We start from the raw sequence: 20,366 nt of genomic DNA, 5'->3' as shown, positions 1-20,366 counted from the left end.
GTCAAAAACATAACTTTTGTCATGTTTAGGACGGCAAACTGACAAAACACCTAACCTTAATTTACCTGTGAATTTATTCCATGGAAGCAAGCAATTAAAAAAAAGTATACTTTTAATGGTGGAAAAATAAAAAAAATCTTCCAAAAAAAGTATAATGTACATAAGTTTTATAATGGAAACTATCCATTCAGTTATAAAAACATATACATAATTTTTTTTTATTAATTTTCGTTTTCATATTACTTTAACGATTTCAAGTGATTTTACACAAACTAGGAAATTGTGAAGAGACGATCCGTTACATTTATATTTGTGTTTTGCATAACTATGGCAATATAATTATTGTCGGCTTTTATCTTTATCTTTTTATTTACTTATAATCAGAGGTTCCTTTTTTGTTTGTGCACTTTTAGAATCAAAAGGAGAAAGGGAAATCAAAAGAATATTTGACCTACTCAAACAGGACACAAAAGGTGATTAAACATTTTTTGAGACCTTTTAATTATTCAACAAAAAGTATATGTTCTTGTTGCTTTACTGATTGCGGTCTCATTCACGTTACGTTTCCTTTAATTCAGTTTTCGGGGTTAAGCGTATTAACATTCAAAACTATTGCTAAAAGGTATCGATTGTGTTTATGATAAACGCTTCCAATTAATTTTTTTTTATTGCAGGGAAAATGATTCTCTATGTTTTATATGCAATGTTATAGAAACAATTTCTTAGAATTTAAAACATGTATAAAAATGACGAAAAATTGTTAAAACAAAACGTTTTCCGAAATGTATTTTGAATACAATGTTCAGAATAGTAATAAATATTACAGGTGTAGTGATGGTATGATACTAAACCCCTAACGGGAAGGATTGTGACTGATGTTCATATGATGAAATCATAATCTTTCAATCAGTTTAATTGAAGTCTGGAGCTGGCATGTCAGTTAACTGAAGTCTGTTGTTATTTATGTATTATTGTTATTTTGTTTATTTTCTTTGGTTACATCTTCTGACATCAGACTCGGACTTCTCTTGAACTAAATTTTAATGTGCGTATTGTTATGCCTTTACTTTTCTACATTGTTTAGAGGTATAGGGGGAGGGTTGAGATCTCACAAACATGCTTAACCCCGCCGCATTTTTGCGCCTGTCCCAAGTCAAGAGCCTCTGGCCTTTGTTAGTCTTGTATAATTTTAAATTTAGTTTCTTGTGTACAATTTGGAAATTAGTATGGCGTTCATTATCACTGAACTAGTATATATTTGTTATGGGGCCACCTGAAGGACGCCTCAGGGTGCGGGAATTTCTCGCTACATTGAAGACCTGTTGGTGACCTTCTGCTGTTGTTTTTTTATTTGGTCGGGTTGTTGTCTCTTTGACACATTCCCCATTTCCATTCTCAATTTTATCATCTAAATGAATGCCTATGGGAAATCATATGATCATGCATGTAACATACAACCTGAAATATAAACAATCCGACAAATGTTTTATTTTGCAGGCATATGTTCACAACCAATTGCAAAGTATAAAGATTGTACAGAGTTAAAGAAGAAAACAAAGAAAAAACTGAATGATGGTGTTTACAATATTTATCCAGGGGGAGATAATCCTGTTCAGGCGTTCTGTGATATGACAACAGGGGAGGCTGGACGGTATGATTTACTTGATTCATGTTAGAAATGACAGCTTTTAAGCCATATATGATTAAAGCTTTTATACTGCACTCGTTCTATTTGAGCAGTCAAAATGCGTTGAATGTATTTTTCTATGTCGTTTACAGTCACTGACCCTATAGCACTCGAACGAATTCGTTCACTATATATCGCGGGTTTTCAACAGTTTATTTCATTGTGTAGTATATTTCTCCGCCTCAGATATCAGGCCTTTATTAAATGGGTCGTTTTCCAATATCTAAATCAAATAACTAAGATTGACACGTTAAACAACATTTAAAAATGCTTTTTCTAGATTGCAGTATAAAGACAACAATTAGGCCCGAAACGGGGAAATAGCTAAGCAGAGCATCGCATTTCCCCGTTTCTAAGCCTCATCCTTATTTCGTTGATATGTCAAGTCAATGCACTATTATTGTCTATTTATCCGCACATCTTTTTACTTTTATTTTACGGTATAAACATATAAAAAAAAGAATGTATATCTTAATTGCTCGATTTCGAAATTTGCTTTATAAATTGTATGTCTATAACGCCCTTCTTGGTATATCATGGAGGGCAGTTTTTATTGGCGGAGGAACAATGAGCACTCGTAGTACCTAACACATGAAACCAGTCAGCTAAGATTTAAGTCAAACAAACCTGCAACACGTGGGGTTCAAACGCACACACACAGTGTTGACAGTTTAGTGATGCTGTATAATACCTAGACTACTTGTACACCGAGGCCACTTTAATAATTAGAATAATGATATGACATATTTTAAGAACAAATCATTTTCACCACACATACATTTTTAAAAGAAACAACATATTGAACTTGTGTTACAAAATGTAAACACATATAATTAATTGTTATCACACTAACTTTTTCCCAGGTTATGTTGAAACGGTATGCTGGATCTGTTAGTTTTAAACGCAAATGGGTTAAATGCGAAAATGGATTTGGTGATATCAATGGCGATATTTGGTTCGGTAATTTTTTTCCTAATTTCAATAGCAAAAAGGATCAATATTAAGACCGACTTTGGTGTTTGAGAGAAACTAATGCATTACGTGCAAAATGAACAATTGGATATAATGAAATATTTTGATACTCACAAGAAAAGAAATAAATTTCTTTTCGTTATAAGGCTTAACGAATACCGTTATGCGTAGTAATTTGCACGGGTAGATTCACCCGTGCATACCTAAGCGGGATTTAAATCATTCGACGGTTTGCATTCAATCAGTCTACACGTTTAATTCAATTGCTGTTAAGGTCGGTTTGACTTTTATCTATTTTTTTTGTTTGTTTTGAAACAAAAACAATTGTTCTATAGGACTGGTACTGTCTTTCACACGTATATTAAGATTATTCTTATAGAATTGTACAATTCAAAAGATGCACATGTATACTGTCCAAAGTTACAGTATTTAATCAATTTTCTCATTTCATTCATTTACATGTAGTTGTGAATTGTTTCTAATTTTTGTAATTATATTTTGTAGATTGTTCAGGCTGTTGATCATATTTCTAGTGAAGATAATGTGATAAGGACTGTCTTTTGGCGTAATACCTGCCATTCTAAATTTTGTTTTTTTTCACATGTTATTATGTTCCGAATGAAATTATTAAAAGACTGGATGCTGCAAACCTACATCCCATAGTATATTTGTGTTTTGTGTTATTAAGCCTTGTATAGAAAGGAAATACTTTATGTTCGGTTGAACACGTGAAAAAGAACATAAAAACAGTTAGTATTTGAATCCATTTTTGCTTCAAATTTAGGCAATGAATACACCCATATGTTGACCTCCAGTGGGAAGTATGAGTTGAGAGTAGACGTAGTAGATAAACACAGCGCAAAAAGATATTCCGTGTATAAAACCTTTGTTATAGGAGATGCTGCTTCGAAATACAAACTAACTGTTGGTGATTACTCTGGAAATGCAGGTAAACTATAGTTGGGATTAGATACAACCTCTCTTCAAATTTATCGGGAGAACTGCTCTAGATTAATCTAAAAACAAATCTTTTGGCACGTTTACGGTAGTATCTAGCAGAAGTAAATATATCCTATAAAAGTTTTTATCATTGTACTCTTCAACGGTTTAAGACAGTTATATAAAATACTACCACCAATTATTGAAATATTACTTTTGACATTAATATGTCAGTAGATAGTGAATGAAAATAACATTTCATAAATTTGGTTTGTCCGAATCGCTTTTCTGGAATAGCATTCATCAGAAACGCTCAAACCCAAATATTTGAAAGCATAGGAATAAGTGAGAAGGGAGAAAGATGAGGAAAACAATCAGATTAATGCACAGACAACAAGACATTTTCAAAAACTATGATGGACGATAACACCTATGATTATGCCTACAGTTATCTTTTTTTAACGGGTATTTCGATGTGAACAACGACCACAATCATTTATACAATCTAGTTTATGCTTTGATACTATATATGCCCTTAAATTTTACTAGATAACATTTTGTTCGCTTTGGGGATTCCGAATATCGTCAGATTATCGCAATTCCAATGGGGACTAACTGTGCACCACTTATTACGGACCTGTTTTTGTATTGTAATGAGTTACAATTTATGACAAAAATAAGCAAAGAACCATCGAAACAACATCTGATAAACAAATTTAATAATACTTTTAGATATAGGATGATATTTTGGCTCTGAATAATGACGACTTCAGTAAACGGAAAGCTGAATACTAACATTTATGATAAAAGAGATGATTTTTCATTTCCTATCGTTAATTATCCATTTTTAGATAGTGACGTTCACTTGTCAACATCTTCTGCGACTCGCTCGTGTTTGTAACAATGTTTTAGATTTTAACGAGAGAAATGTATGTATTACTGAAAAATTATTACACCAGGGTTTTCGATATCACAAACTAGTCAAAACATTTACTAAATTTTATCATCGGTATAAGAACATCATTCGTAAATATAGCTCAACATGCAGACTTCTTATACGTTCAGGTATTTCACTTCCAATTTTTTATGGAAATATTCTTTATTAAGCACGAAAGTGTCAGTATTCACCCCAGAAACTAACAAAACCTTTGAATAGACTTATTAAGAAGGGATACAGTTACGATACTGTTGTCAGGTCATTAAAGATTGCATATTTTGGCGTTAATATTGATTCACTTATAGGGTCTTTGCATCAGAACTAAACACATTTATTAAAAAAAACAGTTGCTGGCATGACACTGGTTATGTTTTTCTCATATATGTTATGATTGTATGATACTAAACCCCTAACGGGAAGGGTTGTGCCTGATGTTCATATAATAAAATCATAATCTTTCAGTCAGTTTTATTGAAGTCTGGAGCTGGTATGTCAGTTAACTGCTAGTAGTCTGTTGTTATTTATGTACTATTGTCATTTTGTTTATTTTCTTTGGTTACATCTTCTGACATCAGACTCAGAATTCTCTTCAACTGAATTTTAATGTGCGTATTGTTATGCGTTTACTTTTCTACATTGGCTAGAGGTATAGGGGGGGTTTGAGATCTCACAAATATGTTTAACCCCGCCGGATTTTTGCACCTGTCCCAAGTCAGGAGCCTCTGGTCTTTGTTAGTCTTGTATTATTCTAATTTTGGTTTCTTGTGTACAATTTGGAAATAAGTATGGCGTTCATTATCACTGAACTAGTATATATTTGTTTAGGGGCCAGCTGAAGAACGCCTCCGGGTGCCGGAATTTCTCGCTACATTGAAGACCTGTTGGTGACCTTCCGCTGTTGTTTTTTTATTTGGTCGGGTTGTTGTCTTTATGACACATTCCCCATTTTCATTCTAAATTTTAGTATATAATATTTTATCTTATTTGTATTGTAAATACTACATATAATACATTTATTTTTCATAATTTGCTACTTTTTTGGTTAGGTTATGTAGCTGATAATTGACCGATACTTTGTATTAAAGGGGCGGGCTTTGTTAGCAAATTAGTAGAACTTTAACAAGAACATGTACAGCATTTTATAGCGTAAAACATAATGTAAACATAAACAGATGATATTGATAATTCATGAATATTGTATGTTTTATTTTTATTTTATCAATAAAACTATTTTTGTAGGTGATTGGTTAAAACATCACAACGGTATGAAATTTACAACAATTGACCAGGACAACGACACATATAGCAATTCTAAACACAGGGTCCTGGTGGTATTCCCATTTCCAGTCTCAATTTTATTAGATTATTTTCAGCCGAAATTTACTTGTCTGGAAGTTTGCTTTAAACATGTTTTATTTAATAAAGTACAAATTGGATAAGACACAAGTCAAACACACTTATTAAGTCTTCTCCATTTAATTGTTATAGCAATATAATACAAAATATATGTATGTATAGAATGGTTTTATCTATTCAATATATATGTCGTGTACATTTTAACATTTTTTTTCAGGTTATTCTGGACCAAAACCTTATACGAGTAATTACTTGTATTATGCCAAATATAATTGTACAAGTAATTACCAGTACAGGTTTTGTTGAGAAAAAAGATAATAACTTGTACAACTCGCTATATTTTATTTTTATTTGTTTCTTCCTTCTATCTGCTTTTTAAGTAATAACTTCAGCAAACATGACACTATGAGCGTATTGGGTTGAACAACTAGGTGCCACTAAAATACAAACTACTAAGTCATTGAAAGGAATAAATAAAATGAAAGTCCTCTTCGAATTATTATGATTTATTAGTTTTTAAATGGAGGGAAATATTCAAATGTTCATGACATCATCATACTCTTAAAGTCAGCATTCTATATTCATATGACTGCATTGAAGATTTCTAAGTAAAATCAAAATCTATTTATCATTGAATATTGGGAATCCAATTTAAACGATCCTCGTGAGATATAGTGGTGATTGTACACAATAGTCCTGTAATATAAATGTAACAAAATAATAACTAACTTTCCAATTTAATATGACAAAACTTTTCCAATAACAGATAAATGATTATCAATATTATTTAAACTAGTAATATTGCATGCAAAGACCACATGATACACGGCCGTACCTATATAAGTCAATGATAGGATAAGGAAAATTCTAGAAATAATATGGACTAAACAAATATAGTAAATAAAACGAATATATGTCACATGTCTTGATTGATTGGTATATTAATGTTGAACATATTTTGATGGGAATTTGCTCATGTCATGGCAAACAAATTGTATATGATACATTAATGGAAAGATATCTGAACTTACCAATGTAACATAGAAAGCAGGCAAAGTCCTTCATGAAGTTTTTAAAAAAGCGTTCTTTATCAAACACGATTCTTTTCATATAGAATTAATTGACGATTCATGACCTCTCTTCAAATATCTTTATATTTTGTTTATGGAGAAGGAATGGTATAAAATTTCACATGTTGGTGTTTTTTCTTAAGCTTGGTTGCAATTGAAACCAAAATTCTTCAAAAATACATACAAAAGTGACAGTCTTTAAAAGTAGATCTTAAAAATGTAAATGAAAGAAAACAAGGATCTTTTTTATGTTGGTGTATATTATAGGATAATATGTTTTGAATCGTTGAAAGTTTTAAGTTTGACTTCCATGAAATAATTAATAAGAATTTGTAAATTGTTTTTGTACGTAAGAAAATTCAAACTGACAGCCGATAGGTCAGTAGTTATCAGTTGATAATTGGCATAAAAAGCATTACAATATGCTTAATAGATATGTGTTAGGAATTTTTATTCTTGGACGAGCAAACTATCAGTCATCACTCACTATGTACTCAATTGCATAATATTTAGCTATTGATATCATCGTTTTGACGATTTAAATATCTACTTTCAAGACGATTTATTGTTTATTTAATTTAGGCTTAACGATAAAGAATATCTTAAGCATTTTGTATACTCAAGATAAAGCGATAGTATATACATACGACATGATAGCTTGGCAGACATCAATTTTGATATATCAAGATAGGCATAGTCATAATCTCGCGTCATTGCAAGTGCTTTTTTATCTACAAAATCAAGCAAAACCATATGTTTACAATGTAACATTATGTACACACTTCAATTGTGATTTATCAAGATAAACATCCTACTAAATCAGAACGAATTTCATGTGTTTTTGTTATACAATGAAGCAGTATCCCTTGTGTACTATTACTTTATACATAAACCATTCAGATAGTGCAATGATCATGATGATATGATAAATGTTTTTCGCATTTGTTCATCAGGTATATATATAACATTCGTTGCAGAGACTGCAATTGTTTCTGCTCAGATAATTGAAGTGAGGACAGTGCATTACTCTATTGTGTTATTCAATTGCTCGACTTAATCCTATAGAAAAACATTTCGAAAGATGCTAGAAGTAATGGAGAACTATTGGAAATTAGATTCAATGATAATAATAGTTGCTTTCTGTTTATTTGCTACTACTTTAGGATTAGAAACCAGAGATAGGGGGAATGAAGATCCACTATCTATACCGTTGATAAGCGACAAAGGAGCACCACTGGTTGCCATGCTAGATACAAAAGCCATTAACAGGAAAATAAAAGTCTACATCAGAACACTAATGAGGGATATGATTCAAAGTACTATACGAGAAGAATTTAAAAGTCTTTTTAAGACATCATTGGAAGAAAACTCGACCATAGACTTCATCAGAAATATCACCCTTCAGGAAATAAATAACGTTGTGAAAGAACAAGGACAAGAGAAATTATCAAATGAAGGTAATTACGATATTCTTATATTTAGTGCAAAAATTGCTATTTTCGATATTCTTAAGGCTATTTCCGGTTTTCTAAAGGCTATTTCCGGTTTTCTTAAGTCTATTTCCGGTTGATAATTTTATGGTCATTGTTCTCCAAGCTTAATGCCACACACCTTATAGTTTTTTTATAGGCAGCTAAGAAGTTATATCAAAGGTCAAACTTTGAAACATAAAATTAGCATTTGACCTGCCTTTCAATTTCAAAACCACGATAAAAGAATCTCTCATCAATATAACAAAGTACCTAAAATCAAACCATTGTACGTTAATATCACTTATAGTTTGCCAGTAACAAATACATTTCACTTGTTTCAAATACAGAAGAGAAATAACTCCCATTTGTAATCAAGCACGACCCATATGGAATCTACGCATCGCTTCGGTCAATAGTTTGCAAATTATTCCGAGGATATAACGATCAATTTGAAAGAAAAAAATCACGGTTTCTTTTACTTTTGAGAAATATAAGGGATGAAAGTTTAAACATTGTTCAAGCAGATAACTCTAACAGTAAATATTGTATGTTTAAACAGTTATTTTCAAAAGCGTACAAACTGTTCAATATGATTTATCTAGTATATAAGCGACATCTTTCAAAAACATATTTAAAAATATTATTATAATAGATTTAAACCAACATTAAGGGTTCAATAAAAGGTCTTTCCACGTGAAAGTATTATTTCAATAGACTATATCTTGCGAATTCACTATACATTGCAGGAAAAATAATCAGAACAAAATGTCTTCATATGGAAGGTGGAAAGACCTAATACTTAGTACAAACCCTAAAGGTGTTTTCACAGAAAGGTGGAGAGACCTAATAGCCATAAAAAATCATGCAAATATATGAGGGGTTTAACACTTTTAACAAACAATTTTTAAATGTGAGTTGCGCAAATCCTAAAATATTATGTTTGAAATAACCAGAACGACACATTTTAATTTTACAGGTATGAGTCCCCCTGCAGTTGTAAAGTACAAAGATTGTTCTGACCTTAAGAAAAAAACAATGAAAATACTGAATGACGGTGTTTACACGATTTATCCAGGAGGAAATAAACCTGTTCAGGCGTACTGCGACATGACCACAGACAGGGGAGGATGGACGGTATGCGTTACTTTATTTTATCTACTCCTTCATGTCATAAAAAACAAGGTGCACCTGCTAAAATTTCTCACCTATTTGATTCCTTACATATACAATGACATATACTGAAAAACAATAAAACTTAACAGTGGCAAACGAACAAAAAAATATAGGCCACAACCAGATAAACATTTCAGACTGATAAGCACGCTGAAGGAATAGAGAGGTGACACCATCAATTGTCAATTTGACTGTCCCAAATGCATTTTATTGGCAGTTTTACTGGCAACACTTGATACATGTCTGACTTTGGATTGTAATGAAATGTTTTACACATGATAGGTTTCTGACACAGAATAACTGTATTCAAAGAACTTAGGATTGGTTATATGATTTGAATTTATATTTATATATTCATTTTGTTTTGCGTTTGTGCAATACACTATGCTGTTGCGAATTGAACCCCCCTTATTTTGCTTTTAAACAATACACTATGCTGTTGCGTATTGACCCCATCTTCCCAAAAAAAAAGTTCTTTCCCACATGATATGTTTGTTTTCAATTTATGAGTTTGAATATTCCTTTTGTAAATGTCTTTCACCAACTTTTTATTTCTGTACTCACATGTTACATCATTTGGCTATCATTTAATTTTATTGTAGAAATTATCTACCCTTTGTTACCCAACCCACCTGCTTACATCTTCACCATACTGAACAATATATTTGTATGTGCCACCCTAACATATACTTACAAATTTATTAACATTAGGGTTGTCTTCAATTGGATCATCGATCTCTTTATTCATGCCATTGCCATTGATATCCTAAAAAAAAATACAATGCTTATCATTGATACAATTTACAAAGTGAAGACAATAAATCCTATGAAAAAAGGCAATCAATTCTTACTCAAGGCAATCAATTCTTACTCACATTTTATATTATGGCATATTATGTTTTACGGCTAATTTTTAAGGTGCAGATGTTGGTATTCTATTATATACTATGTTATAAACAATATGCCGGCATACATCTGCGTCTTCTTTTGAATGGCTGGATCTACCCCTGAAAAATGTGCACAAAACAAAGTACATTGTACTTACCCGAGCCAATGGGCACAAGTACACCAAAGTCGGCTAACATTCGTCTGCTCGTGGTTGTTGTAAAGCTCCGGTAAGGAAGGCTTGGCCTTTCCCTCATGAATTGGATATTGGCACAATGCCTTTTGTCTCCAGTTTATTCCAAGGACATCTATATGATATGGACAAACACTGAAGTCACTCTCAACAGCAAACAAACCTACTCTTTTAGAAATAAGTTCCGCCTCGTTTGTGACGTCTGCTACTCCTGTTACACCTGCATTTAATCCAACTTTCAACAAATGAGCTTGGATATTCCTCTGGCAGTCCTTTAATCTTGTTAAAGTTGTATGTGAAGGGTGCAGTGATGATATTCCACATTTTGTAGAGGCAAAAAATCTAATTGAGCAGGAGCCCATGGGGGCTGCCATTGTCAAAATCTATTGCATTGTGGATGAAGGGAGATAACTCTCCCATATATTATACCATTGTCCAGTCTTGTTGTAAGGACAATGTTTGTATCAATGAGACAAAAACACAAAAAAGCATTTATTGTTATAATAAAATATGACACTTTATTTTCTTAATTAGTAAAGATAACAAGGTTTTCCATGTGTTTAGTATTTCTTCAATATTTCAGGACTTTTAAAGTACATTATTAAAGGCATTAGGGCACAATCTGATATGCTAAAATAGACAAATTATAATGTATACAACTTTTTTTAACTAGGTCAGCTGAAAGTAGTCGAGAATAACTGTTTATATACAAATAATGCACCAGATTGACCAAATTCATGTTCCTAACATTATTTGGTATCTGCCTGACTCTTAGGCGGACTACTACTTAGCCTTAGACTTTTTTTCGGAGAGGTTTTTACTTTAGTGGGATTATTATATTTTAAAAAGATAATATTTTTGTAAATCTGTATTGCTTCGAATCGAAATTTGTACTTGTAGTAATGACGGTATCTTAAATACAATTTAAACATACACGGCAAAATAGCTGTTTTCAATTTGAACATAAAAATTTACAGAGAAAAAACAAATTCATCGACCAGAATTCTACAAATGGGTGCATTAGCCATCCGGGATATTATCGATAGTATTCACGATTGCAAACGTTTTATCAAATCTCTTATCTGATTAATGATACTTCTTCGACATTAGTCACGGTTAGTTAGTCGTGTAAAATTAAATCTACTTGGGATATATAATAAAGTGAATATAATATTAAATATCACACACCACATTAACCTCCAACCAATCTAAACCCTCAAGCAGAGATATATGGATGAAATTTGTGTCTCGGATTGTAAAATAGAAAAAGCCATTGTATAATTATTATCTATGTATTATATTGCCATTTTATCAGGTTATGTTAAAACGGTTTGGTGGATCTGTTGACTTTAGACGTACCTGGGTTGAATGCGAAAATGGATTTGGAGATATCCATGGCGACTTCTGGTTGGGTAAGTTTTATTCTTAGTTTTAAAATAGAAAAGTATTAATATTGACAGGGACAAGCTCAAAAAACGTTCACGATGATCCCGAACCACCCAAAAATGGTTATTAAATTCAAAATACATTTGAATTTTACGATAAACAGAATAAAGTAGTAATCCCAAGTGAGATATCTTTGAAATTAATCCAATATTCGTTAAATTTAGATATAGTTCCAAACTGTCAAATACAATGGAATATTCAGTATAATTCGGAACTACCGTGGAAAAAAATCTGGATTAATTTGAATAAATGTATGTCCTCAAGAAAAGCAAATCAAAATAGCTGGAACATTGTTCATAACATAACTATACGGAGCAAAAATTATTTAGAATCGGCAAATCAAATAATGGTAAATGCCATTTTTGTAAAACAGAAAATGAAACTCTCACACATCTTTTTCACAGCTGTAACATTATAGTGGTTGTTTGGAACTACATTTTTGATGCGTTTAGAAAATATAATGTACTAAATAAACACAGTATATGTTCCATTGAGCGAAGAACTTGTCATGCTAGGAATGTACGATAGCAACAAAAAGTACAATGTCATAACTATGAAAGTAGGAATATAATCAAATATCAGTCTAGAAGTTTTACTTCCAGTTAATTAATATTATATGCAAACCGGGAACTATGCAGTTTGATTGAATCTATTGGGGTTGATTTTATCTGAAGGCATATTCCAGCAACAATGCGTGATCAAAGAGCAAAGCATGCATGCAGTGTATGCTCCCCACCGTCATGCTTCAATGCAGTTGGACGAAATACGTTGAGTTAGGTCGGTTATGTCGAGTAAAGTAAGTTTATTGGAAATCTCTATTGAGCGAAGAACTTATCATAATAGTAATTAATGAATGGCTGTTATCTATTTTGAATTTATTGAACCATAAAATTAATTTTTGACTCTTCACATTGAAGAATCGGCGAAGCGGATTATGTGAAATGTGAAGAGTCAAAACTTAATTTTATGGTTCAATAAATTCAAAATAAATTATTGCCATTCATTATAAATAAATTTCTATCGAAAATAAGGCTCAAAGATATATATTAATATGAATAACAACGTACACAGATGTTTGCGTATGAATACACAACGTTAGAGTGGGCGTGTCTTCATAAAAATTGATAACATTGAAAATAAAGCTAATTATTTTAACCAATCAGAAGACAATAAATACACCAAATTTATTTATTGTACGATAACAACAAAAAGTACAATGTCATAACTAATACGATTATGAATACAGTTAAATGGATTATTTGCAAATGTAGGAATATAATCAAATATTAGTCTAAAAGTTTTACTTCCAGTCAATTTATATTATATGCAAAACGGGAACTGTGCAGTTTAATTGAATCTATGGATAAATCATTAACTTCCAAAAAAGAAATTTTGCAGCTGAAATAAAACTTATAATAAACCTTATACATTAGTAAGTGACTTATAGATTTAGTAATTACTTTTTTTTTAGAACATTATACATCCAACAATATAAATATATAATACATGCATTTACAATGTCGAGCATGTGACATTTAAAATCACTGACCGACACATTACAATGTAATCCAGGTGTTAAAAGTACAAACAAATAAATGTCAATTATAAGAAAAGGTAAATTATTGTGAAAATTGTAGTGTGTCTTTTGAGGACCTTTGGTGTATTTCATTTACTGTAGAATGGTATAAATCTTTTATACGCAAACTCTGTCTATGTAATTAATATGAATGTAGTACTTATATATGCATAAAAAGAATATGTAGGACTCTAAATATTTAAATATCTTGTACAAATGTTACTTATTCCGACAATGTGGTCGATCTTCTAAATTAGGAAACTATCACTTAAGCCTACTGGTAAATCATAAAGTCATCACATATGTTATACCTTAACATACCGGATTTGTTACAACATTAGGTTGTCGGAATAAGTAACATTGGTATAAGGCGTTAAGCTTTACTTCAAATTGCGAGAAAATGGCGATGTTTGTAGAGCTTTCTCATTTCCTTAAACAAATACATGTTATATTTACCTACGCTGTACAAACTACAAAAAATGTATGTATTTAGCCAACAATTCATAATTTACGCTTAAAAACACGGACCTTTATTTTCCTGACGTTTCTTTTCAATACAATCGATATAACTTTAACGGGGACCGCTAAGTAAACTGCAAAGTATACAATAATTCAAATGCATCCGTTTTCTACCAGGAGAAGCAGGATACACGATACCTATGCGTAATTCTATTTTATATATATATATAATAAAATGGTCGACTGCAGGACACACGACCTTCTTCCAACATCCGAAATAAATAAACACAGTTGCTTCAGCAGACGACGCACGATTAGGTCTGAAATTCTTACATCTATACATTCGCGGACCATCTGACTTTAGCGTATGGAGGCATCGCACTTTAGCGTAGACCATCGCACTTTAGCGTGACCATCGACTTTAGCGTCCCCATCGCACTTTAGAGTCCTACATATATAATAGATTTTTTTTATCCACCGCTTACCCTGGACGATGGATCATTATAAACACAGGGCCCCTTGTGTATACTTCCCTTGGTTACACAAGGTGAATCATATTCAGGTGATATTCAATAAATGTAGTTCAAGTCTTAAAAAAGTTATGCATATAGGGTTAAACGAACAAATAAAAAAAATACCATATTACATGTATTACAAAGAACCGCTACGGTATGTATGAGTAGGAATAGAAACAAAGCCTGGTCAATTCGGAATCAAAATGTGTCCGGTTAGAATGATGACATGATGTTTTGTGGACTGCTACCTTGTGAACTGGTCCGTTAAAAAATTAGACTAAGCAAACTTGTCCTCGATATGCATTAATTTGCCTCTCGACGTTAAACACCAATCCGTCAATAATTACATAAATAACAAACACAAAATTTAGTATCTATTTTTGTTTCATATTTAGGCAACAAATACACCCATTTGTTGACCTCCACTGGGAAGTACGAGTTGAGAGTTGACATGGTGGATACAAACAACAAAACAAAATATGCTGTATATAAAACATTTATTATAGGAGACGCTGCATCAAAATATAAACTCACTGTTGGCGATTATTCTGGAAATGCAGGTAAACTACAGTTTGTGTCTCTTAAAATCTGTCAAAAACTGTTTCTGGTAGTATCTTTTCTTTCCTCGAACAATGTAAGACAGTTTTTCAATAAACCCGAATTTATTTTGAAATATTTAATCTGTTATCCGTTTAATAGTAGATAGTGGAGGACAATAACGGATTTAACACTTTATGAATTTGGTATATCCGAATCTCTCGGTTGAGTGATCCTCGGATTTTTTTCAAATTAAAAACCGGTTCTTTGAATAACGGTCTTCACTTTTTTTCTGATCTCAATATTAAGCCTCATATTTTGCTTTCCTTGAGCACGCATAAGTTTTCAAAACGTTTCCTAGCTCTTTTCATCCCTAAGTCGTAACAAAACCATTGTCTAAGATACCAGGCTTATCATGTTACATGCCAAAACGTGTGCTTGATCTTGAAAAGACTCATCAGTGACGTTCGAATAAAAACATGCAAAAAGGTCAAACAAGGTATGAAAGTTAAAAATACAAATGACATAAATTTTGAAAGGTTAAGCCAAATAGAACCAAGGTCATATATTATTTTGATTACAAATCTTTATTCTTTTTCTTATAATTTATAGTTTTGTGTACAGTTAAATATATAAATTTGACTATATCAATGATACTTCATTTCAACACAGAAGTGCTGACAACTGATTATGATACCTTCAAGATATACGACATGGTGTTATCATGTTGAATAAGATTTGTTTTTATAATTTATGTGCTTGGTCTAAACACGTTACTTTCTCTGTCAGAATTGATAGAAAATTTGATTGTTTTACAATTTATGTATTCATTTACTACAATTGAGCTGCGTCGGAACGAAAACGCCCTTTTGCAAATAAATATTAATACATCTGTTAATCTATTTCGTGTTGAAACAAATATCTATGCAAAGTCGGTAACTGTTTGAAAATTGAGTTGATATAAAAACCCTACAAAACAGACCAACATTATTTATTTTGTTTTTGAATATTCAAACACCAAACAAAGTCATATACATGTTATACAAACTGTCGGAATTCCAATGGGAACCAATTGTGTTCCTCTTCTTGCTGACTTGTTTCTTTATTATCATTAGGCTGACTTTATAAAGTAACTTCTTAAGAAGAAAGATAAGAAGTTAGTTATATCCTTTAACTTTTCTTTCTGCAATATATATGATGTTATCTCACTGAGTAATTAAACATTTAGTGACTTTGTTGAACGAATCGATCCCATCGAACAAGAGATAAAGGAAGGATAGTACAGATACAGTTAAGTCTGCCACATATCTTGACGTACATCTAGAAATTGCCACTTATTGTCAGTTAAAAACAAAATTTTACGACAAAAGAGATAATTTGAGCGTCCCAATTGTGAACTTTCCATTCCTATGATGCAACATTCCAACAGCGCCTGCATACGAAGTATCTTCCAAATAATACGATATCCCTGGGCCTTTTTTACTATGATCATGAATTCATTGACAGAGAGTTGCATCAAAATATAAACTCACTGTTGGCGATTATTCTGGAAATGCAGGTAAACTACAGTTTGTGTCTCTTAAAATCTGTCAAAAACTGTTTCTGGTAGTATCTTTTCTTTCCTCGAACAATGTAAGACAGTTTTTCAATAAACCCGAATTTATTTTGAAATATTTAATCTGTTATCCGTTTAATAGTAGATAGTGGAGGACAATAACGGATTTAACACTTTATGAATTTGGTATATCCGAATCTCTCGGTTGAGTGATCCTCGGATTTTTTTCAAATTAAAAACCGGTTCTTTGAATAACGGTCTTCACTTTTTTTCTGATCTCAATATTAAGCCTCATATTTTGCTTTCCTTGAGCACGCATAAGTTTTCAAAACGTTTCCTAGCTCTTTTCATCCCTAAGTCGTAACAAAACCATTGTCTAAGATACCAGGCTTATCATGTTACATGCCAAACGTGTGCTTGATCTTGAAAAGACTCATCAGTGACGTTCGAATAAAAACATGCAAAAAGGTCAAACAAGGTATGAAAGTTAAAAATACAAATGACATAAATTTTGAAAGGTTAAGCCAAATAGAACCAAGGTCATATATTATTTTGATTACAAATCTTTATTCTTTTTCTTATAATTTATAGTTTTGTGTACAGTTAAATATATAAATTTGACTATATCAATGATACTTCATTTCAACACAGAAGTGCTGACAACTGATTATGATACCTTCAAGATATACGACATGGTGTTATCATGTTGAATAAGATTTGTTTTTATAATGTATGTGCTTGGTCTAAACACGTTACTTTCTCTGTCAGAAATGATTCAATCAGTCTTTTACAGTTTATTGATTCATTTATTATAATTGAGCTGCGTCGGAACGAAAACGACCTTATGCAAATAAATATTAATGCATCTGTTTACCTATTTCGGGTTGACAAAAAAAATATCTATGCAAAGTCGGTAACTGTTTGCAAATTGAGTTGATATAAAAACCCTACAAAACAGACCAAAATTATTTATTTTTTGTATTTGAATATTCAAACACCAAACAAAGTCTTATACATGTTATACAAACTGGTGGAATTCCAATGGGAACCAATTGTGTCCCTCTTCTTGTTGACTTGTTTTTTTTTATTATTATGAAGCTGACTTCATAAAGTAACTTCTTAAGAAGAAAGATAAGAAGTTAGTAATATCCTTTAACTTTTCTGTCTGCAATATATATGATGTTATCACACTGAGTAAGTCAAAATTTGGTGACTATGTTGAACGAATCGATCCCATCGAACAAAAGATAAAGGAAGGATAGTATAGATACAGTAAGGTCTGCCTCATATCTTGACGTACATCTAGAAATTGCCACTTATTGTCAGTTAAAAACAAAACTTTACGACAAAAGAGATAATATGAGCGTTCCGGACAATTGTGAATTTTCTATTCCTATGATGCAACATTCCAGCAGCGCCTGCATACGAAGTATCTTCCAAATAATACGATATTCCTGGGTTTTTTTACTATGATCATGAATTCCTTGACAGAGAGTTGCTGCTCACAAGAAAGCTTTAAACCAAGAGTTGCAAATGGTAAAGTTGAAATCTTTCCTTCGTATATTTGACGGACTTCATCACGAGTTGGTTGACCATTATGGAATAACCGTTTCACAGATAATATCGGATATGTTCATTTTGTTGTTAAAACAATCCCCTTCCCTTTTCACGAATATGACCTACCGAATTAGACAATTAACAGGATTTGTAATAACATGATGGTTGCAACAAGTGGAGCAAGATCGGTTTACCTCCCTCAGCACCTGAGATGACCCCATGTTATTTAGTAGGATTCGTGTTACTGTGTTTTTTTTTCTATATTATATCTTGTGTGCTTTTATTTGTCTGTTTGTCTTTCTTTTAACCATGGCGTTGTCAGTTTATTTTCGATCTATGAGTTTGACTGTCCGCGTTTTACCTTTCGCTCTCCTTTATATATGTACATTTATACGTGCACTTGCATTAGGTTGGTTTCTATTCGACGCAGCTCACATATCATTATACATCAGGTAAATATAAAAATAAACATCGTATATTTTAATGAAAAAAACTGTCAAGACAAGTGAACAGATAGTTCAGCATTATTTAACAAATAAACGATCTGTGTTCTTGTTATGGTTAGTTAGGAAGAATTCTGTACGTTCATATTTCAGGTGGCGTCATTTTAAACAACCATGAAACCAGTCGTTTCATATACTTTGTTTAATTATTTCATTGTTGTTTTAGGTGATCTTTTAATATTTCACAACGAGATGAAATTTTCCACATTTGACCAGGACAACGACAAAGCTAAAACCAATTGTGCATTAGCACACACAGGATCCTGGTGGTATAAAGCTTGCTTCCAATGTGACCTCAGTCGTACTGATAGCCCACCATTCTGGACCAATACAATATCGACATCAGTTATGATGATCAGGAAAATATGAAGTCAAAGATATTTAAAATAAAGAGTAAATATTATTCAACTACTTTTTTACTAATTCAATGTTCAGCTTTCATACCGATATTATTTAACATGTAGGCTAAGGTATAACTGTTTAAACAGTGTTGTTTTCTTTTATTATAAATACTCATACGTATTAAAGGATAATAACAGTTACCAAAAGTATTGGACAAAAAGAAATGTGCAAACATACGATCAATACCCGACTCCTGAAATAAATAAACGTACACATTAATAAAAGCAACAAAAAACAGGCATTGATAACAAAGGCGGCTTTATATATACACACACATATTTGGTCGGCTTAAACTAAATTTACACACAAAACATTTAACCTCTCTTTTGCTTATCTTAACTAGATGTCATGAAAGTTAACACAGAATAAAACAAGCACTTTCATTTTCTAAGTTTAGTTGACCGTAAAATCGGAGACCAAAAGTCTAACTTTTACATGAAGCGGGAAATAGTGATTGACGAACGGACGAACGAATGAACGAAGGGACGCATAGGCCAAACAACATAATGCCCCTCTTATTTCGTTGGTGAGGCAAAAAACATGAAAAATCCAGCTACAAACAGAATGGCAACTAACATGAACAAAGAAAATTCTTTACTTTACATAACCCTACATTCTTAGATATAAAAATGCATGTTTATTCTAACGTATATTACCCTGTGGTAATGTGAGGTGAAGGGGGTAGCGTTTTATTAAGGATGAAGAATGAAGCCAGTTAGCTATAAAGGTTCACACAAATACATGACTGTGTTCAAGCGTGTTACCCTACTGAAAGATTCACAAGGAAACTGGTAAATTATTTTTTAAAGTTATTGAAATATCACATTTTGACAATAAAATGCGATCCTTTGCATCCAATATTCCATTTTGAGATAACAATGCAAATCTCAACGTTAAATGTTACATTCTGTGATTGCAATGCAATCCTTAACATTACATATTACATTGTAATGCATATCGATCCTTCCTTTTTCATCAATATTGCATCGTGTAATGTAGACGGCTCAGTGTCCTAACTATTTTCGATTTTAATTCACTATATTCTAAGGTCACTTACAGGTAACGATGCAAGAACTACGTGGACATGTTAAAATCCAAGCTCGTATTACCAATATTATTTCAACTGATCGGG

General features: G+C 32.0%; 1 protein-coding gene across 1 annotated transcript; it reads left to right on the top strand.

Moving 5' to 3' along the window:
• The first annotated feature begins 782 nt into the window (after positions 1-782).
• LOC134691560 (fibrinogen C domain-containing protein 1-A-like) lies at positions 783-19,235 on the top strand. Its single transcript, XM_063552125.1, has 10 exons — positions 783-837; positions 1,498-1,671; positions 2,551-2,564; positions 3,164-3,224; positions 3,444-3,608; positions 8,125-8,418; positions 9,410-9,567; positions 12,000-12,096; positions 15,076-15,240; positions 18,999-19,235. Exons 1-10 carry the CDS (start codon positions 783-785, stop codon positions 19,199-19,201), a joined length of 1,386 nt encoding a protein of 461 aa, XP_063408195.1. The 3' UTR covers positions 19,202-19,235.
• Positions 19,236-20,366: the final 1,131 nt, after the last annotated feature.

The sequence above is a fragment of the Mytilus trossulus genome, chromosome 11 (genome assembly GCF_036588685.1).
Source record: "Mytilus trossulus isolate FHL-02 chromosome 11, PNRI_Mtr1.1.1.hap1, whole genome shotgun sequence".
NCBI classification, from domain to species: Eukaryota; Metazoa; Mollusca; class Bivalvia; order Mytilida; family Mytilidae; genus Mytilus; species Mytilus trossulus.
The sequence above is the reverse complement of the archived record's forward strand: the minus strand, read 5'-3'. Positions and strand labels throughout refer to the sequence as shown.